This window comes from Typha latifolia, chromosome 6 (assembly GCF_019914945.1).
Source record: "Typha latifolia isolate L0001 chromosome 6, TyphaL0001v2, whole genome shotgun sequence".
NCBI classification, from domain to species: Eukaryota; Viridiplantae; Streptophyta; class Magnoliopsida; order Poales; family Typhaceae; genus Typha; species Typha latifolia.
This window is the reverse complement of record NC_133091.1, coordinates 10,377,569-10,404,103: the sequence shown is the minus strand read 5'-3', so window position 1 is coordinate 10,404,103 and position 26,535 is coordinate 10,377,569. Positions and strand designations below refer to the sequence as shown.

General features: G+C 35.2%; 1 protein-coding gene across 1 annotated transcript in view; it reads right to left on the bottom strand.

Moving 5' to 3' along the window:
• LOC140790236 (DNA repair protein recA homolog 2, mitochondrial) overlaps positions 1-26,081 on the bottom strand; it is a 34,935-nt gene extending 8,854 nt beyond the window's left edge. The window contains exons 1-6 of the mRNA XM_073140222.1: positions 25,887-26,081; positions 23,895-23,955; positions 15,330-15,550; positions 12,277-12,364; positions 9,973-10,145; positions 8,036-8,182 (exon numbers count right to left, since the gene is read on the bottom strand). Coding sequence (XP_072996323.1) covers positions 8,036-8,182; positions 9,973-10,145; positions 12,277-12,364; positions 15,330-15,550; positions 23,895-23,955; positions 25,887-25,988 — 792 coding nt within the window. The 5' untranslated portion in view covers positions 25,989-26,081. The remainder of the gene's footprint in view (positions 1-8,035; positions 8,183-9,972; positions 10,146-12,276; positions 12,365-15,329; positions 15,551-23,894; positions 23,956-25,886) is intronic.
• Positions 26,082-26,535: the final 454 nt, after the last annotated feature.

Here is a 26,535-nt window from a genome sequence, read left to right as displayed (position 1 = left end):
ACAAACTGACAGGCAAACTGAAGTAGTTAATAGGAGCTTAGGTAACTTACTGAGAACTCTTGTCGGCGAGAATCTAAGAGACTGGGATCAAAAACTGCCAACTACTGAATTTGCATATAATAATTCTGTTAATAGATCCATAAGTTTGAGTCCAACTGAGGTAGTATATGGTTACAAACCTAGACAACCTATAGATCTCATTCCTATGTCCCATTATCATATGTTGTCTGAGTCTGCATCTGCATTCGCATCACATATTCATGACTTGCATAAAGAAATCAGTAACAGAATTGCTCAAAATAATATTAATTATAAAATTCAAACTGATCTAAGGAGATTCAAAGAATTTAATGTTGGAGACTTTGTGATGATCCGGATACGTCCGGAGCGGTTTCCACCTGGAACTGTCAAAAAGTTGCATGCACGAAATGCCGGACCTTTTAAAATTCTCAAGAAAATTAATGATAATGCTTATGTTTTAAATCTCCCTAGTGATTTCGGCATCAGTTCTACTTTTAATATTGAGGATCTAGTAGCTTATAAAGGTCCATATTTTACTCCAGATAACCCACTAAATACTGAGTCTACCTATGAGCCTGTTTATGAGAGACCCTCTTTACCTCCACTTCCCAATATTCCACCTAACACACAGAGACAAAATTGATAAAATTTTAGATGATGAAATTATTTCAACTAGAGAAGGTGGATCCCAACGATATCTGGTACGTTGGAAAGGATGATCTACATCTGAAGACGCATGGCTTGATTGTCACGATTTCGAGGTGCATCACCCTGATACCTTAGAGCAGTATGAGAGCAGCAAAGCAGCACACTCGACAGAGTCGACTTCTCTCCCACCCAATGGGAGAATGATGCGTACATCACTGATAGGACGCGATGGCGTGTGTACCAGCGCAGGAGGCGCCGACAGTTGATGATCCCTCCTATAGGGATCCGGTTCTGATTTTTATTTATTTAGGGTGTCTTTTGTTTATTTCCTATGTAAGGTGTTTTTTGCAAGGTTCCCAGTATCGGGATCGGTATCGGCCGTCCAGAAAAACGATACGTATCGGCCGTATCGGCCATATCGGTCGTTCGTATCGGATCGGACTATTTTTTAATTATATAAAATTCTAAATATTATTTAAAAATGCACAAAAATGCACAAAAATTACTCACATATGAAGTCTAAAAACTTTAAAAAATGTATTAACTTACTCAAAATTTAAAACTTTGTTCAATACCAAGCTGGTTCTCGTAAATTTCTATAGTCTTCATCATCATAATCACCATAAGTTTGTAAATATTGATGTCTGGGACTAGATGCTCCAAAAAGTGATTCCATCATATTAGTCATATTGTATGGATCTTGTTGTGTGACTTGCGTTTGATGAGGATAATAATCAGCATTTGAATCTTGTGCCTAAAAATACTGAGGATACTGAGGATAATAACTAGCATATGGATCTTGTGATGACTTCAAAGAATAAATACTCGATGTACCATAATCATAGGAACCAAAATGCATCTCATGACGACGTCGCTGATATGTATATATATCATCAGTTTCTGTCTTCACTCCTTATGCCTCCTTGACTTTCCTCAACAAATGTAGATGGAATGATCTCACCACCATATGTATCATCAGGACTATGACTAGTACTAGTAGTAGGTATACTATCTCTCGCTGCTGAATGACTCGTACCAGCTTCTGCCCTCGTCGTGGTCTCTCCAAATATTTCATCTAACCATGGGTTATCTCTGTCATCTAATACCGTCCTCTATCTCTCTGATCCATAGAGTCAAGAGGTCTTCTTCATCAAAAACATGATTTAAATCAATCAGTTGTTCATTTTCTGCCTTCTTAAATTTCTCTCCCTCAATCTCATATTATAATGACAAAAAACTAACTTCTCCAATCTTTCCATTGTCAATCGATTGCGTGTTTTTGTGTGGATTAAGAAAAAGTAGTCCAATTTCTTTCACACTGTGATGAAGACACAGTTTGACTTAAAATCTTCTTTGCTATTGGCGTCAAATTTGGTGCCTTCTCCCATCCATAAATAGACCACCATTCAGCTGGAGTGTTATTAGATATAGCTGCAGCAACTTTAGCAGTACTGAATTGCCCAGCTCTCAATCTATATCTCTCCATCTGAAATCAGAAATATATTATTAGCTTATTGATTATATTGATTATTGAAAGTTAAAACTTGAAACAAATAATAATAAAATTATTTAATTGAATCATAACTTACTTCTTTATTGCACAGGATTTGTTTATGAATATCGGGCTCAAGCTTGCTGATTACCTTTCTAACCCCCAACAAGACTTCACTATCATTATTGACATTTTTAGAGAATTGAAATCTTGGATTAAGAAAATACCTTGTAAAAATTTAAAAATTGTAAGCATTCAAATTTTTAAATATTCATAAATAAAGAATCAATCATCTTCCACCACTTCCTATAACTTTGGCCCACATTTTTTTTTATTGATTCTTTAGCTATGTCCATTGTCATCACTATCTACAAGTCTTAATACTCTGACAAGAGGCTCAAATACTGCGGTGGCAATTGTAATATTATCCCAAAATGTATTTCCAAGAGCTATATTTTTCAAAGTTTCACCTAAAGATTTATCTTTAGGTTTCATATTCTTAATTTTTATAGACCACTCATGTGATGTAAACATCCCCATAATATCATCCGTATAGCGCATGATGCTCTCCAAGGCTAAAAAGTGAGTGGCAAATCTAGTGACGCCGGGCCTGATGATCTCCCTACCACGTGAGTAAATTAAGAACCCAACCATGGTTATATATAAAATTTGTTAACCTCAGACCTTCACATATGACCATGTCAATTTCAGGATCTTTTGCAATATCCTATAACATCATATCAATACAATGTGCAGCACATACCGTCCAATATAAATGAGGTATTTTAATCATCAGTAAATTTCCAACAGCTTTATAATTTGCCCCATTATCAGTAACCACTTGGACTACTCTTTTTTCACCAATTTCTTGTACTACCTCATCCATCAACTGAAAAATATAATCTGTATTTTTAAAATGAGCAGTAGCATCCACAGACTTCAAAAATATTGTCCCCATGCCGCAGTACACTAAGAAATTAATTATATTTTCTTCGTTTTTTGTGTACTCCACCCATCACACATCAGTGTACAACCAAATTCATCCCAATATCGTTTAAATGTCTCAATATAAGTATGAAGTTCATCTACCTCTGAGTCAAAATATTTAGTAGCAATATCATTTGAACTAGGAGGAGAAACACCAGGCCCTACTGATTATATAGCATCCACCATAGTGTGATAGTAAAGGCTATCAGCTACATTGAAAGGAATATGGTTGTAGAAGAAAAATTTAGAGATAGCTCTACCAATGTGTTTCTTTGCATTTTTAATTCTTTTGAGAGCTGTCTTGATTGAAGTCTGTGTACGACCCCTTTTTTCTAAAGATATATATACATTGGTCCAATATTTTCAGACTCTACTGTAACACCAGGAGTCATATGGGTAGAACTACTGCCCCCATATTCTCTCTCTTCTCGTATATTAACTGCTCTAGATCTCTGAAAGTTACCACCAGTACTTCTTCTCATCTCTTCCTCTTCTCTATGCATATTTCTGCTCTCTTTCATTGCCCTCCTCATCTGTCTCTCCTCTTCATCCTCCTCACTTTGCTCACTGCTATCATCATCAATCTGTACAAGATTATACATCAATTCTTCACGAATCATTGACTTTCTTTGTTGTGCAGATTGTTTATCCTTCTTTTTGCCAATTAAATGAGCCAACATCTGCTTTCTAACTTCCAAAGACACTTGAGTGCAAGCTGCAACATTTCCTTGTCTTCCAGCTAAATGTTCTTTCAAACGGCTGACACCACTACTCATTTCCTTTCCACACCAATTGCATTTAACGCGCCTTTTATCTTGCCCAATAGTGCTACAATATTTGGAGCCATTGATATTTTAGCTCTACAAGACTGCAACTAAAAAACATAAACAAAAATCAAAATAAAATATAAAATAATTTAAAATTTATGAGGCATAATTGCATAAGCAGCACCAGGTGCTGCTGCTGCCTGCTGCTTCTGCTGCTGTGCTGAGAAGCAGCAGCAGCTTGTTGCTGCATGGGCTGCTGCAGCAGTTGCTATACAAGGGAAAAAAAATTGAAAAAAAAACTTACCGAAGGTCGCCGAAGATCGAGGTCGTCGGAGAACGTCGCTGGAGGTCGAGGTCACCGGAGATCTACTCACTACTCAGTCGTCGGGGAGAAAGAGAGTAAGAGATCTGTGAGAAAGAGAGAAAGAAAGAAAGAAAGAAAGAAAAAAGAGAAAGAGAGGAAAAGAGAGAAAGAGAGAGAGAAAAGGGAGAGGCAGGTGGGGGATGGGGACATCAATTATTGATGTCCCCCGGGTCGGATCCGACCCGTTCCCACCCGTTTCGGTCGGGATCAGCCGAAACGGCCGATCCCGACCGAAACGGATCGGGTTTCGGCTGGGATCGGGATCGGCTAGGGCCGAAACTAGGAACCTTGGTTTTTTTGTTTAATTCCATTGTAAGTCTATATATAGACCCGTTATATTTTCTTTGGAACTTAATGAAAGTTTGTGATTTATTCTTTAGAGGATTTTGGTGTGAAACCACTTCTTAGGGTAGAGGTATGAAACCCCATTTCTTCCCTTCTTATTTCACTATTTCATCTTTCTCCACCACGTTTTGCATCAATATGTATGAGTATGTAATCAAAGAGATATCTATAAATTAGAAATAAGAACATATACTTGCTCTCCCTTATCAATTTAATTTAAGTAGACACATTTATAGAATTCTATCATTATACACTCATCAATAGGTATATACGAACTCTTGTGGAAAATTATGATGAATACGGAAATAAATCATGAGTCACACATTAAGAGCTAGGAAACTCGCATACTTCAAAATTCTAACCTATCATAGCAGATATGATACTTATCAAATCTTTCATTGATACATGTTGGATACTACCTCTACGCGTTTGATCTTTAGAAAAAAAAAAGAAGATATTCCCAGATACCTTCAAAATACTTCTATGATATTTTTGAGGACTCAAAGACAAGTCAAATTGGAATTATTCTATCATATCAAAAAGGTCATATTTGCAATAAGGTTAGCCCTAGGTACTATTTTATTGTGCAAGACCTATGTATTTTAAAGGAATCAATATTGAGATTTCATGGTACAAATGCACAATCAACTCATGATTTATAGGTCAATACCTTTTGCTCTTAATACAAGTGTCCAACAATTTGTTAATAAATTATTAGCTTTATTGATGAAGAAGTTAAAGACAAGGTTGGTTGTGCCAGTTGGCATGGCTTGGTGCCAACTTGTGCCGATCAACACGTGTTTTTTTACTTTATTTTTTTATTTTTTGCACTTTAAAAACTAATTTGGGTTGTTAAAAACTTAAAATGATAAATCTAGCTCAATTTTGATAGATCTATTTTAAGGATCTTTCTACATAGATCTAGTATTTTTGGTGCTAGATTTATAAAAAATTACTCTTTAAACTGTATGAATCAAAGGAAAATTTTGAGAACCCCCAAAAAGTTTTCTGAAAATAAAAAATCCAAAATTAATGTTATTCAAATTAAGTCAAAATTAGTATAGGAACATGTTAGATTAATTCCATATAAGTTATTTCGAACCTAAATTTTATAATTTTTAGCTAAAATTTCAGCATAATTAGATTTTCCCCAAAATTTTCCCAAATTTTAAATTCATTCAAATTTGATCAAAATTGATATAGAAACATGTTAAATTAACTATGTTTAACCAAGTTTTGGTTTTAATTATTAAACTATTGTCCATTAATGAATATATTCAATCATATTATATGTTGAATCATGTTTCTACATTACTATTGTTATATCTTTATAAAATAGGTTATTTACAACACCATCTAAGAATAAAACTCTAATATAAGCTTTAATACATATATCCAAATCAAAAACTAAGGATTGCAATGTCGAAGACATCAAAAGCATCTATAAAGACCTTAAAAAAAATTATTAAAGGCATGTCAAAAGCGTATCAATGTGTGCCAATGTCACACAAGGGCATACCATGCCGTTCGAGGATCGACATGACCATCATATCAATCACACTCACTAGAGGCACAAGACCCTTATTATCCCCCATATCTACAACCTGCATATTCATATAGTGTGCTTGTGCCGGTGCCAATCATTCCCATTTATATTCAATATCTGTATCATATCATATCATAATCACAAAATCCATATTTATGAAAAGATTATGTGAGACATTACAATGAGCATACTATCAACGGATAACTTTTGAAGATTATTAACAGTATCTAATGAAATATTTTCATGTTATTCCTTTACCGACAAATAAAGTTTTTGATTCTCCCCGCTATTCTACATACAACTAGCTATTGGTTTTAATTATTGAACTATTATCAATTAATGAATATATTCAATCATATTATGTGTCGAATAATTTTCTATTTGACTATTGCTATATCTTCAATAAAATAGGCCATTTATAAAAAAATTCAAAAAATAAGAGGCTTTAATACATATATTCAAACCAAAAACATCTCTAAATACGATCGGAGATCAGCACGGCACATGCTCAACACGACAATCCTTGGGTTAAGATGTTCTTTTGTAAATTCTATCACAAGTTGCAATAATGATAATCTTAATTCAATATAATACAAGCATAAACAAATATACTTCTTGTTTCTAGAGATATACAATATATACACATACACGTATATATATACCCTACATAACATTGGCATACCATATCTTTATTTTCTTAAGATTTGCCATATCCATGTATCCATATTGTGGTGCACCTATATCCCACATCCATATCTCATATTCATATCTCAAATCTATATCTCATTCCCATATTATGCTTCATAGATTAAAAGAGTGAATTATAATATAGTTTTGTATAGAAGGATTGGGATGGAAGCATTATATAGGAGGGTTTCATTTTGCATCACAAGGTTTAGAAGGAGACCTAGAAGACCTTAAAAGTTAAAACTAAAGGACATCGCCAAAAATTACCAAAGAAATGTCACATGGAATCTAATTGAAAAGGATTAAGAAATAGAGTCACCAAAAAGACAACATCATTAAGATTTAAGATAAGTGGGATCTGCAGAAATTTAATCCAATAAAGACTAAATATCATATCGTAGTAGAATGTCTTTACAGAAACCTATTTAAACCCATATGTGGTTATTAGCCCATAAAGTTGGTTCAAATTAGCAACTTAATTTTAAGTAGACTCATTAAAAGAGTTCTGTCACTAAAGACAGACATCAACATGTATATAGATTCCTTTGAAGTATTTTGATAAATCCTAAAATAAATCTTGGGAGTTAATACATTAATAGAGTACTTATAATAGTCAAATTTGTATAGAAGGATGGGACGAGATGCATTATGTAGGGGTTTCATTTTGCATTATAATTTCAGATGAAGGTCTCAAAAACCATCCACCTAAAGAACATTGCAACAACATAATAGAGGAACACAATTGTGTACTTTTCAGCTAAGGAAATGGATTGCAGGCTTGGCCACTACAACGAACAGATAAAATATGATGAGAAGGAAAAGAGTGTCCATCAGCTAGTATCTAGTTGACCAAAAAACCTCCATAATGAACTATATCATTTTTAACTTCCAAGATCCTACAATCATTTCATTCACCAGAATCTTTTCACAATGATTTTATCCAATATTTTATGGAGCAAGCTGCAGATTTAATGGCTTAATGTTATTGTGAGTTCCCTTTCAGATACAAGCTCCTTTAGTGATAATAGTTGTAGTAGTCACAGTGCACCTAATTGCCTGGTATTGAACAAGTAGTCTTTTTAATCCTTCCAACAGAAATTTCTTAGTAATGGATTGTTAAAGGTATTTTACATCACTGGCATCCTTAAGAAAGCAATTATAGTAAACAAAACATGTACCTGGTTAATGAAAATAAGAAGGCAACGAGACCTGCTTAATGAGTAATGAATTTTTCGAAGTGCCCGAGTCATCAAGTGTGATTGTACATCATGAGAATTGGTATCTATCATGCCATTAAGTTCACATTCTGGAACAAGAGCTGCTACCTGGATCCAATAGCAAAACATAATATAAGAAATGGAATGAATACAAAGTCAGGAAATATGAGACAGCCTGTTCTAAGAAATATGGCATAATTTCAACCAACCTTGTTGGTTACAACATATAGGTATAGGTTGTGAATTTGCAGGAGCACACTCTTCCTTTCTATGAATGATAAATAATAATTGCAAATTGTAAGCATATGCTTACATTTGCGAGCATGTGTGCCTGAAAGTATGGCCATTTACTGACGCAATCAAGCAATAACCAACTTTAAACTTATTTTCTCATTTCAGATTTCATCTGTGATATAGGAATCAAATCATGTAGGGATTTTTTCCTTCTTTGTTTCCTTTGAAATGAAAGCCCATAGGAAAATCACATAGAGATAAGTCTCACAAAGGCTTCAACATACAAAGTACGAAGTAGGCTCCCAAGCTGCGATGTTTCAATTATTAAGACAAGGATCAATTGACAACTAAGAATTATACATAGCAAAGAGTTGTGACAAAAGAGTAATAACTAATAAGTAGCAAATAGAGATTTGGAAAGGAGCACCAATGACATTAGATGTTGTTACTGCTATCTGATTCTGTTGAAACCTTTTCCTTAGCCGTCTTATATCATCAGCTTATTCAGCTTATATTCCACTATGTTCGGTATTCCCCCAGTAGGGACTGGATCCTAGAGGCCAAAGGACAAGTAGAATCTTACCAGGAAGAGCAAAATTTCTACCATGTCTTGTACATTTAGAAATTCAAACCTTTTCCTTAGCCATCTTATAGTCATCAGCCAATTCATTCCACTTTGTTTGGTATTCCCCCAATAGGGACTGGATCCTAGAGGCCAAAGGACAAGTAGAATCTTACCAGGAAGAACAAAATTTCTACTATGTCTTGTACATTTAGAAATTCAAATCCAAAATAATATTAAAAAACATAAAATTTCCAAATATAGATAATAGCACCCAACATAAAAGCTGTCTAAGCATGACAGCCCCATTTTCATAATAAATGATACATATTATCTAGGCTTTCATAAATCATACAGCAGTGCAATAGTGCCAGAACCCAACTAGAAAGTGCATTTTTGAGCATTACACTTTCTTATTTAAGGCTAATGATGAAATTGGAGAGTAACTAACATAAAGGGGATCCTAGTGCACAATAAGAAGTTTACAAAGGCTCAACGGAAGATTTGACAAGATTTTAAGAGTGTTTAGGAATTAGATACCAACTCTCAGTAGTTGGTATCTAATTCCTAAAGCCAAATCAGGCAAGAGAGGAGCATGCTATAGTTTATATAGCCAGCTGGCAAATAAATATCTATGTCGCTTGTAGCTAAGGCTTGTGTAACCAGGAGCAGGACTGCAAAAATTCTCTTAACATGCAAGGAGACAAAGATGATAAGTTGGAGTGATTTTCTCATCTATGACATAATATGACAAAGTTGCATAATTTCACTATTGTTTACATTTGTCAATGCTTTCTCCTATAAGAGTAATGCTTGTAACATTTTCTGAGTTATAGGACCACTCCCAATTAATAAAGGATCATTTCTTTGAGATTTGCACTTCTCCATAAGTAGTCAAGTCAGACACTCCTAATTATTCATTGTGCTGATCTTCATTCAGTATATTGTGCTAAAAATTATGCTTTAACTGATAGGACAATTTATTGTTAGTCAAAACATGCTCAAAGGTAGCACAAGAAATAGGAAAACTAACTTATGAGATAACCGATTGAGCCAGGGAACAGTTATATAGGTAGAACAGTAGGATAGTTCAATCACATACACTGTCTACGATAATAACATCCACTGATCCACTATTAACCAGTGTATTCACTATACTCAAAGAATTTTCAGCACTGTCAGGACGTGCAATGAGAAGATTTCCAGTGTCTACACCTATGTCTTCCACAAATGAGGGGTCCAAAGAATTCTCTACATCGAGATAAGCACAGTAACCTGTGAGGAAGAACAAAGTTATAATCAGCAAAATTCACCTACCTGTAATGAAAAACCACAGCATAGTCTATAAGAAGTCAACAAGTCAAAGGAATAAGTACAAGTGAAAGCCCAAAGGTGGTGGAAAATACATATTATGGACATGGAAAAGAGGTGAAGATCTTGATAACACACTGATGTAATTATGAGCAAGGATTGCCATGCCCACCCCCCAACCCGGCATCCATTAGTTCATGGATAACAGGTTGGTTACAACCAAAAGTCATCCTGAACAGAACCTCAAAACAAATAAATCAATTGTTTCAAGGATGCAAACATTGAAAAGTGAATTTCAGGCTAAATTAATGAGTTTGGGAATAATTGTCAAACCAACTTTAAAATTAGCACATTAGTTCTTTAATTATTAGAAAGTTGGAATCAACAAAGTGGCTATTTGGTCCCAAGGCTCGCTGGAGCTGTGCCGTTCACTGGAGCTGTGCCATTCACTGGAGCTGCACCTTTTGCTGGTTCTCTACTCATTTACGGCACAAAATGCAGCAGGTAAGATTTGGGAGCTATTATATGTAGTGGGCCGAGTTTTATGGTTCAACATTTGACCCAAGACCGACCCATTATCAATAAACTTGAAGCCTCACATGTATCCTCTTGTATCAAGTTTGTGTCCCATACGTATCCAATAAGTATCAAACCGTATCAGATGTGTATTTGTATCCAATATGTATCAAATACCAGTATGTGATGTATTTTGAGGAATCCATGTTTCAGAGCTAAAAGTGAAAACGGATCAGATACAAAATCAGATAGTGCTCAATCCACATTCGGATCCATATTATTACTCCAAATGTGAATTCGGTTGCAGATATTAGACAGATAGCAAAATTTAAAACCATATCCTAAGTTCTTAACTAAACAGATACAGATCGGATCTCAAATGGATATGGATCGGATTGCAATCGAATGCGAAAATGGATCTTTTAATAGTCTATAAAAAAATTAAACATATCTATTCCTCACTCCACTTATACAATTTTGAGAAAATTACAACATTACATTTTATTGAAACTAGTTTAATAAAGATTCATAATCACAAAGAAGCTAGCAGCAGATTGCATGGTTAACTATTTGTTAAATCTTAAATCGACAATCTAAGCTTGCATCAAAGGCACGAAAGTTAGCATTGGAATATAATTAGTTTTCTTGGATAAATAATTGATCTTTCTGAGGAAGAAAAAAAAGATAAAGGATGAATACAACGGAAATGCAACTGCCTCTAGACTCTATCAACTATCAATCACTTACTAATACCTATCTCCAATTAGATAAGAATCAAAAAAAAAAAAAAAAAGATGCAAGAAAGAGGCAAAAAGTGAAAAACAAAAAAAAGCATAACTTAACTTTCAATGATTACTCAATAGAAGCAAAGAACATCTCAAATCTTGTGGGCTATTGATTTTCTCCTCCCACCTCAAACAAAACAAATATTAGTTCAGAAAACAAAAGAACCAACTTAGATCTCATGTGCAAGCATACCCTATCAATCCATCGATGAGACTCATCGTTGAAGTCGAAGGCTAGATCTTCGAGGAGCTCCGCCTTGAGCTGATGCTAGATCTCCCAAGGACAATAGATAACAAGGGAGGACGGCTTGGCCGTCGGTGAAGAGGGAGAGAGATGGAGGTGGTGGCGGTGGCAATGGTGGTGGCGGATGAAGAGGGAAGGAGATGAGGTCGCCGACACCGGTGAAGGAGTTTCTAAGAGATGGAGGCAGCCGTTTCAATTTTTTGTCGAATAGGGAGAGAGGTGGAGTTTAGAGTTTAGGGTTTAGGTTAAATTGTTATTTATATATAAGCGAGTAAACAGATATCCAATATCTGAATCCAAATTTGACCAAATAATGTATGACCGTATTCGAATCTAAATCTGGATATTTTTATAAACCTCTATCCTTATCTAGATACAAATCCAAAACGGGTAGCAAATTTGTACCCCTATTCGGTCCAATCTAGATATGGAATCGGGTTGTGTAGGAGTAAATCCGACTCGTTTTCACCCCTATTCATAGCCCAAGAAAGATGCCACAAGCAAAACCTATACAAAGAACAAGAGAAATTATAAGTTTCACTCTACAAACCTCCAAGCTTTTGAGCTTCCTTCACTATATGAAAGGCAAGTGTTGTTTTCCCTGATGCCTCTTTCCCATAAATTTCTACCATTCTTCCCTGCAATACAATTTTTTTCTGAACAAGATCAATAGGAAAGGAAGTACAAATAACATCTAACAATAAAAGATCCTAGTTTGAACCAAGGCTCGAAAAATTGAGATCGGGATCTGGATAGGCCCTCCGAAAAAACAATACGTATCGATCACCTAGATCAGATCAACTTTTTTAATTATGTAAATTCTAAATATTATTTAAAGAACAAAAAATTTCTAAAAGTTTAGAAAAAAAATGACAAAAGGTAAGAAAATTAAAAAAAGAAAAAATATGGTGCAATGAAAACTGAAAAGAATAAGAGATTAGAGAGAGAGCGAGTGGAAGAAAACCAAACAAACGAAAGAAAACTTTGGTGCAGTAAAAAAAAAAGAAAAGAAAAAGATAGTGGAAGAAATGAAAAAATTGAGAGAGAAATAAAGAAATAAAATTGAAAAATTATATACCGGAGTTAGATCTACGTCGTCAGAGTTCGCCAGAGCTAAATCTCTTCGTAACAGAAACAACGGCTACATGATAAAGAAAGAAAAAGAGAAAGAGTGAAAGAAAATAAAAGAGAGTGAGAAGAAAGAGTGAAAGAGAGAAAGAGAGAGTTTGGATGGGGATCGGGTTTGGTCGATCCCGATCCGAATCAGGATCGGCCGATCCTACTAACCATGGTTTGAACCCTGTAGTTTTATTATTTTAATCGCACCCTACTTTTTCCATAAAATTAGAAAAAAGGGAAGAAAAGTAAAGCCCTGAATTAAGCTTAATCTTAAAGCCACTTAAGTGGGTGGCATGAAAAAGGAAATTTTCTGTAACTTCACTAGTGTAGTTATCTTAGTGCAAGACCATAATTAAGTTCTACTGAAAAGCCTAATGGCAAGGTGCTTTTAACTTATTTTACAGAAAAGGAAGGGTATGTAACAGTTTGCTACAGTGTAAGAATGAAAAGAAGTATCTTCAACAAAAAAAATAGTAAAAATACAGTAGAATAAGATGAAAAATAATCGAGCCAAAGAACACAAGACATCATGTAAAACCAAGAAAAAAATTGCTGTTCTGTTCAACACAATACTAAGTTAACATCCTAGCATCAGGAAATGTAATTTGATACAACTACAAGAAACAGTAAAGTTGAAAGATGGAATGGCTACAGTGAAGATACATGTATTAAATGCAAAAGAGGCCAACTAAAGAACAATGTTTACATCCACAATGTACATAACTACATAAATATAAGATTTGTTCAAACATAAATAAAATCTCAAATTATTCATATCAAGAATTGTAAACGAAAGTAGTTATTTAAAGACGAGGCATGTGAAAGAGAAGACAATGTCACAGAGAGAGAGAACAATGAAAAAATGTAACAGTTCTACATATTGAACAATGTCTAAGCCAGTATCGATAACTCGAGTAGTAATAAAAGCAGAGATTTGCTGAAGAAAATATTGTTGTTCTCACATCTCAATATTGAGAAATTCCCAAGATTATCGGTTCTAAGAAAGCTAAAGCAACTATTATATGATAAAATATATACAGTCTATAATAGTTTGAGATCAAATAAGTACCTACATTTGGGCATGTAGAAGATTTTGTTCAGAATTGATAACAAATCTGGATATGACTATGGCAGCATGTCTAAGTGATATGAGATGAGCCTCATAACCCTAATGAATATTGTGTATACAGTTGCTGAAACCATACTAAGAAGCAATGAAACCTTTAGTAGATTAAGAAGAAAAAAAAGCGGAATATGTACGGCACAAGCTTGAGATTTGGATGAAAGTAGTAAAAGATAGGGCATAGTAATTACCAACCAATCAATAAGATTCTATCAGTTCCATAATATTAGGACTTATTTTAGTTTCTTCCTATTATCGGCAATTTTGAAATCAGATGTTTGTATAGCTGCATTTTTTTCAAGTTTTCAGCTTTCATTATCCATCTCACACACTCTCCTCCCACCCTCACACTTCACCGAGCTTATCAAGCAGCCGATTCAACTCCTCCGGCTATGGTGAACTCAAGTACCCTCACTCTTTAACTCCCACTTTCTTATTACTGCAGAAAATAGTGAAGAGATATAAAGACTTCTCTGTATTCATTTTACCTTTGTAATAGTAATTTATGAATATAGAAATTTATCAAGTCCAACTTAAAATTTATTATGATTTTGACTGAATACGTCTTTTAGTTTTTAGGCTTCATATGCGAGTAATTTTTATTTTCCTATTTTTCTATTACTTTTTTAAAATATTTAGAAATTTTTCTATATTTTAAATAATATTTAGAGGTTTATATAATTAAAATATAGTCTGATCTGATATAGGCAATCGATACGATAGATACATACATTTTTTCTGGTGACTAATCACAATCCTAATCTCAAGTTTCAAAGCATCGGCTGAATCAACAATCATCAATGAGTCACTATAAGAAAAGGGTTGTAAGTCATGTGAACCATTACATTATATTAGTGCTTAGTTGAGATGGTCCAAGAGCACATGCATGGTTTTTTTCTCTTTCCCTGATGGTTTTCCACATAAAATTTTGTGCACATGTTATCTTGCTTCTTCTCTAGTTATCTTGCTTCTTCACCTTCATGGTAGATGTTAGTTATTATGTACTTCATAAGTTGCCCACCAATGTTTAATGAAATGCTAAAAAGAGCATGCTTCTGATTTTAATTAGGAAAGCTTTTAATTGCTTATAGGGGCCTACTGGCCTAGATGTTTTCACAACAAGTTAGGATGTAATTGAAATCTTTATTAAGTTTAGGGTAGCAAAAGAATAGAATAAAACACTAACCAAGAAGATATAAGAATGAAAATTTTTAATAAAATAAATATAATATCCTTCTATATAGTTCGTAGAAATAAAATGCTCTCATGCCTCATTTCTAATAAGATAAACTGCATATTTTTTAACCTCAGGAAAATGCTCAACTGTCACTATATTTACAAATTTGCCAAAGCATAATTACCTTCGGTAGCCCTCCAATCCCAAGAGCCAAATCAAGCTTTAGAGAGCCAGTAAGAATAACAGATATATGTCGTGGACGAAGGAAACGGCCCAATGATAAATTGGATTCTCTGTCAAAATCACCCGCAAGTTGAGAGATAGCAAGATTAAGTGCTGACTCTTTCTCATTCCTTTTTCCATCATCAAATAGCTGATCTCTTTCATATTCTGACAGCATCTCAACTGGAAAATTGATTATTTTGGTGAGTAGCATTAATAACTAAAGTATCATTGTGATAGATTTGAATATGCCACTAGACAAGAAAGAATTGTTACAGATTAAAACTAGCTCAAGCAAAGTTACGTGATTTAAAAAAAGATTGCAAGAATCAGGAAAGTGCAAGGTTATAAAGTCACAATATTCTTGAGAGTAAATTACAAATTACCCCATGTGGTTTATGCCCAAAAGCGTTTCCATGTAAACTTTGATTTTTCTATTGCTTTTTGCCCCCCTGTGGTCTAAACAAATATGAAAAATCTGGGCAGTCGTTCTATAACGAGGACATCAAATTACCATAAATACTTCTATGATTATAATTATCCCATAGCTTGAACAATCATAAGATCTCCTACCCATGATGCCAAAAATCCAGAAAGCCCTCATATAGGTTCTTCCTCTGCAATAGCTTGTTCTGAACTTTGAGATGAATCAGATGTTATAATTCCATGACCATGTATGTGATGTCAGAGGTATATGGAGATAAAGAGAGGCTCAATAGGATTTTAAGCTTGTTATGATGTAGGAGAAGGATAGAGGAGGTAGAAAGAGTACTTTTGTTACACGATTAAAGAATGAGAAGTGACATGGAAATGTTGATTTCATTAATGGAAGGACAAGGGCATTTCTGACATTTTGATGTCCATTTTGACGGGGAAAACATCACCCAATAAATACTTTTGACAATTTCTACTACTTTTTCCATCAAGTATGGACAGAAAATGTGACAGTTTCACACTAGTTTAGACATTAGACACTTGCATGGGACATGGGTAGGGACACTTGCATGGGACATTGGTAGGGGGGAGGTCGGTGGGGACTAACTCTACTGGTGTTGTTATCAATCATAGGGTAAATTACAAATAAGTGAATCACCCTAAAGTAGTTATGCCCAAAATCAAACTACCCCCTAAAATGAAAACATGGTTAAACATCAAATTGTGATGTAGTATGAGTAATGTATGAGTTCTCTTTCTTTTTTTATTGAAAATGTATGAGATAACAGAAAAAAAAATCATAAGATATAAATTTGAGAAACAAATCAACCTTATTTGAATAGAACAATCAATTATGGTAATTTCTTACAAGAAATCCAAGATTCATACCCATTATTCAGTTGTTGGTCCTACAAGCCTGCTAAGTGCTAACAGTATTCACTCCAAGTACTTTGGATTCTCATCAAAGCACCTTTGCTTTGTCACGAAGATAGTAATAACGTGATGAATCAAAAATTCAAAATATATTGTCATCATTATTGATATATCATAGAAAGAATAAATCATTATTGCACATTCTGCGTAAACAAATTTGTCATAAATGCAAAACCACTAAATGAAAAGGTATCCTCATAGTAGGTAACTCAGGAATAGTGACTGGCAGCCCAGAATAGTTGCCAGCTAATTTAGAGTCCCCAAAAGATGTGGTGTAACACTGTAACCCAATTTTAGGATAGGAATAGCACAGGAACCTATTTCTCTGGGCCAACCTTTGCAAATCTGAAGGCTGATCAGACCTAATTTGATATGATTTGGACAACCGGCACTTCTTAGGTTATAACTTAAATTGGCAGTTGGGTGTTGGCTGTGTAAATGAGCATATTAAAATCAAAACTTAACAAAATGTAATCTATAATAGTGTAAGAAACTTGTCAGATTAATGAGGATAAAATGTGCCACCCTGCATTGTTGGCCTATTATGTTTCACACGTTGACCATATCCAAAAAAACCCCTCTGTTTTGATTTTGATGTTCAAAATCCAAATAGCACCATACCAAACAAATGGAAGTTACTTACCAACTTGGTTAACTTAAACCAGAGATGAGTGATGTCAGATATGCCCTCAACCCTTTATAATCACTCTAACCTGACAGGTTTTTCAGATCAATAGCCCGATAAGTCAACAGGACAGGCTAATCTTACTTTCGCCCTCTTAAGCATAGTGGGTAGGTGACTACTGACTAAAGGGCACTTTGGGTATCTATATTTCACTTCGAAGCTGGACTGGATATGCTCCCTTTGTTACCCTACCATCTTCAATAGTTGGTTAGACGTTAATTTAGGCTATTATTTAGATATTAAAAGAGAAATAACACTAAGAGGGAGACTACTCACCTTCACTCTTCAACCTCGTCATCAGCGCTCGCATCCAACCTCATTGTCGCTGCTCACCGCAGACCTAGTCATCGCCACTCTTTTGCGTGCTTAAGTTTTTATTCAACCCGACTCACTAGAGCCTTTTCCTCCTTAAGCTAGGGCATCCGCGTCGAATGCGAGCGGCGCCTTCATCGACGAGCTCGGGCACATGAACAACGGGCAATGACGAGGTCAGCAGCGAGCAGCAACAACAAGCTCGACGACGAGGTCAACCGCGAGAAGCGAAACAAGCTCAACGACAAGCGGCAAAGGACGAAGACGATCAACGACGAATTGCTACTAGGAGGGGTGTCGTGCGGCACCCCTCATGCCATGTGTCAGCATGTAAGTGCAGCACGGCCATCATTGACTAAGACCACTTGACTTATGACATAGTATCATTAAAACCCCTAAAGAAAAAGAAAAGTTCACTACATCCCCTTGAACTATTCAAATGTTTCAAACTTTTCCATCTATTTGCTTTCTGCTTTTTCATTAGAAATTGGCACATAAATACCACATGATCATTTCTAGATCTCAACTATATCAAAAATTGCCCTCATCATCCTTCCCACACATATATATGACATTTATACTAGGTATAAATCTCTCTCAATGTCTCTTCCTCCCAATCCTATCCCCTAAATCTTTCTTCAGCATTTCCCTCTTCCAACAGTAACCTCCATCATAATATGTCTTTTATTTCTCTTCCTCTTCTCAGTCTCTCTCTCCAATCTCCATCAACTTCTCTCCCTCTCCCCTTCCCCTCACACTGCCCTCTCTGAATCACAATCTCCCTCAAGATATGTGTTCCATTTGCCTCCCTTCTCTCAATCTCTCTCACTCTCTTTCTCTCAATCTCTGTTAACCTCTCTCCCTCTTCATTACAGTTTAAGGTGCTTAAGTACAGAATAAAATTTTGTAAAATCAAAATTTTTGTCAATGGTATAACTCACTATATTATTTCAAGGAGTCTTAGTGTCAACTTTTATCTGTAGGGGGTCTAAGTGATATCACGTCATAGTTCACAAGGTCTAGATGTAATTTCAGCCTTGTTCTAAATACAACCAAAAGGTAGGGAGCAAAAGTATTATCTAAGAGGCAGGGTGCTAAACACAACTTTCTTTAAAGAAGCATTCAAATGGAATAAATTAATGGAGCAGTCTTTGTCATAACGGGAAAGATGATTGTTAGTTGAAGAATGTTGAACGAGGCCAGAGAAATATTGACATTTCACAAATGATGTTATGATGGTACTCCAAAGGAGGCGCTTCACTGGAAATGTGATATATTAACCACTTGTCCATTCCAGCATGAAGACAAAAAGAGATCTAAACAACTTAGAAGTATTGAGAACAAAAATCAAGGACTTCATATGACAGATAGCTACAAAAGGAGGGAAGTATATGTTGCCATTGAGGACACCAACCAAAAAAGGATACCAAGTAAGAACCAAGAATCTGATGTAAGAAGCAGGACTCTTTCTCATGGATCAAGTCGTAGGTAGTAAAAAGCGAACTAAAGGTGAAGATTTTTCTAATATGGACAAGTGAGCCGACAAACTAAAGTGTACTTGATGAGCATTTGGTCTTATCAGTAGAAACTAGAAAGCGATGCTATTTTCATTCTTTAGTCCCAATCATCAAGGTATAGTATGTCATCTCCAAGTCTTATTAATATTAAATTATAAATCATCTCGAGAGAGTATTTTGCCTCTTGATCTCTTTGTCATAATAGGAAGTCATTATTCGATTCAAGAATAAGTACCATAATTCACCCAACTGGTTGAAACAACAACCTCAAGATTGTGAGGATGAGAAAAGAAAAAGAACCGTGTATTTTTCCCCTATCCCCTCAAATTCCAATCGGAAGACCACTTTTCACCAATCCTCTTTTCTATTTCATCATCTAGCTAGGTCAGTGTGAACAGCAAGTTAGAAAAATCAAACTGAAACAGCAACTAAATATGTGTGCTAATTATCTCTTAACTTGAATGAAGCACTGTGCCCCGAAGTAAAGAATAGTAACTAACTAAATCAATGTGTCCAAAATTACTAAAGAAGGAAAACAACCAAGGAAAACCAAAAAGCACTGACAAAAGGCATGAATAGGTCATAGGAAGTAAGAGCCAATCTTTACCACCCTAAGTTCTTTTTACAGACCTGCAAGTGGAACCATGGATTCAATCTTAGCTCAGGAGTGAACTTTTAATGATAGAGAATGACAGCCATATGTTTCTTTTTCTCCTATTCTAAATATTTTAATGATATAATTGTGAAAACACTTTATTATTCTAGTTTTTTTATTATTTTTGATATCTTAATTTAATAGGCTCTGACACAACAGATTATATCAAGCAATACCACATCAATTTAATGAACAAAAAGAGAAGAAATCAAAAAGCCCTAACTCCCTGGCTAGTTTGGGCAAATTGACGGAGAAGAGAAAGAAACGAAAATATCTTGTTGCTTGTCAAACTCAAGTAAAACAGCCTATAAATAGTCTCATAATCAAACTAATAATTTAAGGAGAGAAAATAAACCCTAAACCAATCAAACTTTTTAAAAATGAATTAATTTAATCAACGATCTAGTTATCAGCCATTTGAACGCATCGACAAACTTTCCTATTTGTTTGAAACATTTTAACTCATTTGAACTACATGGAGTGACTAGACCTCTACCATTAGCTCTGACACAACATTTTAATTCTGCCCCAAATTTCTTCAGTTCCGACGAATCTCCTCCACCATTAGCTGCTTGATGTCGCCTCCCCTGATAAATAAATTGGAATGGAGCGACTAGACCTCTACCGGGTTCAAATATAGAAACCACAGCTTCAACTCCTCACAGTCCACCTGTATAGCATCTCCCAATTGAATCCTTCCCAATGGACCAATGTTTATTGCTTCTAAAGCTGAGACACATGAAACACCAGATGAAAGTGTGACCCATCCAGAATACACAGACAATATGCCACTTGTCCAATTATCCAATAACCTCTCCATCTATCGACTACATTCTGAGGCATCCGTATCACAGCTCAACCCAGATCTCATAGGTTCCACATGGCTATTGGCGACTTAATTGGATTCATCTCCATCATCATCATCAAGAACACCGCCACTTTGTGACTCATCTTTCATTGCACCAAATCCACTCCCAATTCGAAGGCTCGTCCCAATGTCCACTTGCAACCGGTACTTCTCTTCCACCATCTTGAATTCTATCATTAAACTTTTCATAGTCAAATATGGCTGATCCCAAAATTTGCAACCACTGCACACCTAAAATGATATCAGAATCTTGTTATATCAACGACGAAACAATAGTCCTGCAATCAGACCTCCGCGTCACAAGCTCATGGAAAATCTCCCTACACTCTAGCCTATTTCCGTCAACTACCAATACATAAAATGGTGTAGCAGGCACTATCTTACTTGAAGCTTTTGAATGATAAACTTTCTCACAAATTTGTGAGTGCTCCCATTGTCAACCAGCAACGACATATGTCTTTCTTCTAAAGATCCTGCAATCTACAAAGTTCACAGTGTCATACCCCTAGATAAGGCATTTAAGGTAATCTCTATTAGTTTCATCTCATCTTCTAGGGTTACTTTGACCGAATCCTCCATCGACATCAACCCTGTGTTTCCGCTAGCCGAGACCAATGCCTGGTTCATTCTTGTGGTCGACGAGGATAAGATCCCTACCCATCCTTGCATCTACCTCACTTTTTCTAGATGATTCTCATGCATGCGTGCTAAGTACATGGCATGAGCACATGGCATGAGCTATAGTCTTAGGTTTAAAATATTTCACCTCCAATAGTGTTTCCTCCTAAAGCCTAGCAATGAAGCAGCCCAACGACGCGGACTCCAGCCATTTGTAAACACTTAAGACCAGTGTCTCGAAGTCATTTTGATACTCGCTCACAATCTCTATCTGCTACAACTTCTTTAAGGATACTTCATCAAAATTATCATATTCAGATAGGCCCAACTCTCGAGTAAATTCCAACCAATCTATTAACATGTTCATTTTTTTAACTATTGGAACCACTACAAAACCTCATCTTACAGATGGAATGCGAGAAGTCTTAACCCGCTCCGCTAGTTGTGTTCTTAGTTAGGCAAAAAATTGCTTTGTCGTGAATATTCAACCTAGAGGATCCTCCTCGAGAACTTCTAATTCAAGGCTGAATTTCCCCAATTTGGGTACCCTCAACTACCCTAGTTGGTGCGTCAGTTAGGGCAACGTCTCTACGATACGCAACATCTACTCCTTCATCTCATCAACGTTATTATTCATTACCAGTATGATTTCCCCATATTCCAATTGCTTCCTTGCTTGTTGATGAAGAGTTACTTTAAACCATGGTTTGCCGGATTGGGATCGGCCGAACCCGATCCAGATCCAAGCCCGATCCGAACTTCTCTCTCTTTCTCTCTTTCTCTCTTTCACTCCTTCTCACTCTCTTATTCTCTTTCTTTCACTCTTTTTTTTTTCTCTCCTTACCATATAGCCATTGTTTTTCTTACGAAGAAGTCTAGTTCCAGCGAACTCCAATGAACTCCGACGAATTCTGGTATATATTTTTTTAATTTATTTCTTTATTTTTCTCTCAGTTTTTTTCATTTCTTCCACTCTCTCCCTTTTTCTTCTCTTTTCTTCTTCTTCTTCTTTTTCTTCTTCTTCTTCTTCTTCTTCGCACCATGGTTTTCTTTCTTTTGTTTGATTTTCTTCCACTCACTCTCTTTCTAATCTCTTCTTTTTTTTTAATTTTTATTGCACCATAGTTTTTCTTTCTTTATTTTCTTATTTATGATAAACTTTTTTCTAAATTTTTAGAAGTTCTCCTACATTTTTAAATAATATTTAGAATTTTCCGTAATTAAAAAGTTCGATCCAATCCAGGCAACCAATACAATCAATCTGACTGATACGTATTATTTTTTCGGAAAGTCAATCCCAATTTTGATCCCGATTTTTTGAACCTTGTTTTAAACGTATCAAGATCGGCGTCCCCGCCAACGTTGCCCATGTTTGTGACATCCTCCACGACTTTGTGATGAGTTGAATGATGGATTTAAGACAACCGGCCACAAAAGTTATAATACCAATTGATAAATTCTGAATATCATAGCAACTTAATGGACAAAAAGAGAAGAAATCCACAAAACCTAGCCGTCTAGCTAATTCAGCTGACTTAAGAGAGAAGAGAAAAGAAAGAAATACCTTATTGCTTGCAAAACTCAAACAACTTGCAAATATTCCCCAAATCAATCTAAGCACTTAAAGAAAGAAAACAAACCCTAAACCAATCAAACTCTTTAGAAATAAATAAATTTAATCAACAATATGGTCATCGAGCATTCAAATAGCTGGAAAGGACACATCAACAAAATTTCCACTCAACCTAAAATATTCTGAACTCATTTGAATGGCACGGTGAACACAATCAGCGTTCAAACAGTTGGCTAGGCATTCAAATGCCCGGCCCAAATTTCGTCTGTTCCAACAAATCTCCTCCTCCAATAGTCATATGATGTCATCTCCTTTGATAAGTAAATTAGAATGGAGCGGCTAGGCCCCCATTCCTATCATAACTTTTCTTTCACACAAAATATTTCAATGATATTATTGTGAAAGTACCTTATTTTTAACTAGGTTTCATCACACAAGTATTTTTTTTAAAACAAAGTATTCGTGAGAAAGTTATCAACGGCACATGATATAGTTCTTAAAGTTCTATTGGTCTAGACAAATGGTGTATGCCTATGAGAGAAGCTTTTCGAGTAGTTCTAGTACTCAATGTTCAAGTACATATAGATTTGGCTCAACATAAATCCAATCTAAGATAATTGGAGCACATCATGCAAATGTCTAATAAAATAGAAGCATACCATGGTAAGTTAATCTTCGATTATAATAAATAGTAAGAATGAAACCCAACATATTTGATAGATGACAATTTTCTATAGGGAATTGCGTAACTAGGTCAATAACATTAATTGAGATTAGGCTAGTTAAACTCATAAAACCTATATAGGCTTAAACCTAAAAATGATCCACGTAGGCTTGTTAATATCATAATTATTAACAACACGAATAGAAAGGCATAGTTTTAGGGATCTTCAAAGCAAATAAAGAATGAAAAATGAGGTAAAAATTCTACCTGTTGAAGATAGACAGCGGCTTTTTGACTCAAACAAACAAATTATATCTCTTCTTAAAACCTAAAAAACCAAAAAATATATATAATTTTAGAAATGCAAATGTACGCAGTTAATATATGCAACGGAGCAAAAAAGAACAAGGAAATTCTAAACTTTCTATTGATGAAAAATAAGATACATTGTCAAATACAATAGGCGGGGCATTCTCATTTCTCACAAACGAAACAAGCTATTTTTATTCTCATAAAAAAAAAAATAAGCCATAAAGATGATGGGCATAAATTCATAGCATGCTATATAAGTATATATAGTAGAACATCAAAGAAGTACAAAAGAGAATGTAACATACTATTGTTTTAAAAATGCAACACAACGACATACAAGAGTTCGTGTCATAGCCGAAGTGTTTGAACTTGTACAAACTTGTACCATCTGCACATATTAACTCGAATTGCTTAATAGTGTTTCATTCTTAAGTTATGGGTAGATATCTAATCTGAGGGTTACTAGTTGACATTAGAATTTCATTAGTGGACCAAGTCAAGTTATAATGGCTGATGAGCAACTGTTCTTCAGCTCAAAAGGTCCAATTTGGATATGGCCAAGAAGTCAGTTGAGTAATAAAAGCCATGATCAGATGATCTACACTAATAGAGCACTATGGAGTCAACTTCCCCATATAGAAAACACGCAAAACATTTTTAAAAAGAAAATTCTACTAAATCCTACAAAGTAAAGGCTTTGTTGTTAATATGGTTATTATCGTTATCCTTCTGTTATATCATAAACTTATTACAGATGAGCTTTGTTATCATGGTGCTTTAAACCTAGTGGTGACAACAGTTGACCCGACCAGATAACTTGACATTATTACTCAGCTTTTAAACGGATCAACCAACCTAACTCGATTAATAATCAAGTCGTGTTCAGATTTATACCACTAACCCATTTAGTTATGGATCAACCAGTCGACATATATATACACACACACACACACACATATATATATATATTGACCCATACTATCTTCTCTCACCATCTAAACCAGACAGCTATTTCCTTCTTTCCTAAAAACAAAGGCTATGATGGTAGATGGCATTCACGGTGATACAGAGTGGTGACAGCAGAGGTTGGTGATAGAGGAAAAGGGGTATGCAGGGGCAGCACCGTGCCCGCATCTCTCTGCGGTGGGTGGGGAGGGGCAGCCCCTCCAATAGAAGTTGCAAACCAAATGGGGGAGGGAGAGAAGGAGACTGGTATCAAGGAAGAGTGAAGTATTAAATAATAAGACCACTTAAGAAATTGGTAGCATTAAGACATATAGGAAAGCCACATCTGCTTCTTATTCGATGTAATGGTTATAAAGCGAAAATTCTCTTTAGATCAAATGGTATTAGGATTCAAGTCTGCAAAAGCTGTAAGATCAATCATGACAGCACGGTCCTCTCTGCACATCAAAATATGCCTTTTATGATGTAATTAGAGTTTAAGATAGGATTCAGTTAAGGATGTTATTGATATTTCCTGTGTTAAGATCAATCATAATAGAAGTTTGCATATTTCATAGTAGTTAAGTTCTTGGGTCAGTTTACACATTAGAGTGTTTGAACCATTTCTAAAATTTGGAGTAGATTTTGATATTTATCAAAGATGTAGTTTCAGGAATCAAGATACCGCATCTCTAATAAGTAGTAAAAAATGTTACCGGCTTGATCTTATGTACAATTGGTAGATCATGGGAGGTTTAGCAGTAATCTGCAAGTTCTAAATCTTTTCTGTACCTGCACTGGGATCCCTAAACAGAATTAGATTTTTTTTTTTTTAAAAAGGAACCTCTATGCAATAAATTTGATGAAGATGTCAAAATGATGCCATTAAGAGGAAAATAAAATTATTTAATCATAGAAAGATCAAACGGGAAGTACACGAAGCAAGTAAAAAACTGTTGAAACGAGAGAACCAAGCACATGAAGGGAAAAGGCAGTACTCACCTGAGGAATGGAGGGGAGAGGAGAGGTCTGACCTCCGAATCTAGAGAGCCGAACCGCTCGGAGAAGAGAGGAGGTGATAGAGAACGACCGAAGGGCTCTCATGGCGAGAGCGAGGGAAGTGTCGTAGGAGAAAGGGTTTAGGGTTCTTCGATTTGGCCTCTGCGCGAGAGCTCCTCGTCTAGTTTCGAAAACGGATCCGATAAGGACCTTAACCCACGTCCCCCTCCGTATTTTTAGTCGGAATACGAATTGAGATACGAATATAACACCAATAGCAAAATTTAAAATCATATTTTAATTAAATAAGTATAAATAATTTTTAGATAGAGAATCGGATCTTAAACGGATTTTAATCGAATTTTAAACAAATTATGATATTTTATTTAAACATAATTAACACAAAAATATTAAGAGTTTCACAAAAAATAATTTTTTTGTATATCAAATACATATAAATTTAGAAAAATTAATCTCTACAAATAATATATAACACATCGTTAGTAACAATATCAATATTCACTATTTTAAATAAGCAAACTAAAAACTGTAAATCATTCAAAAATATATATGTGGGGAAACGGATATCCGATATCTGTATCCAAATCCGAGAATTATATCTAACACGTATGTATCCGAATCCATATCCAAG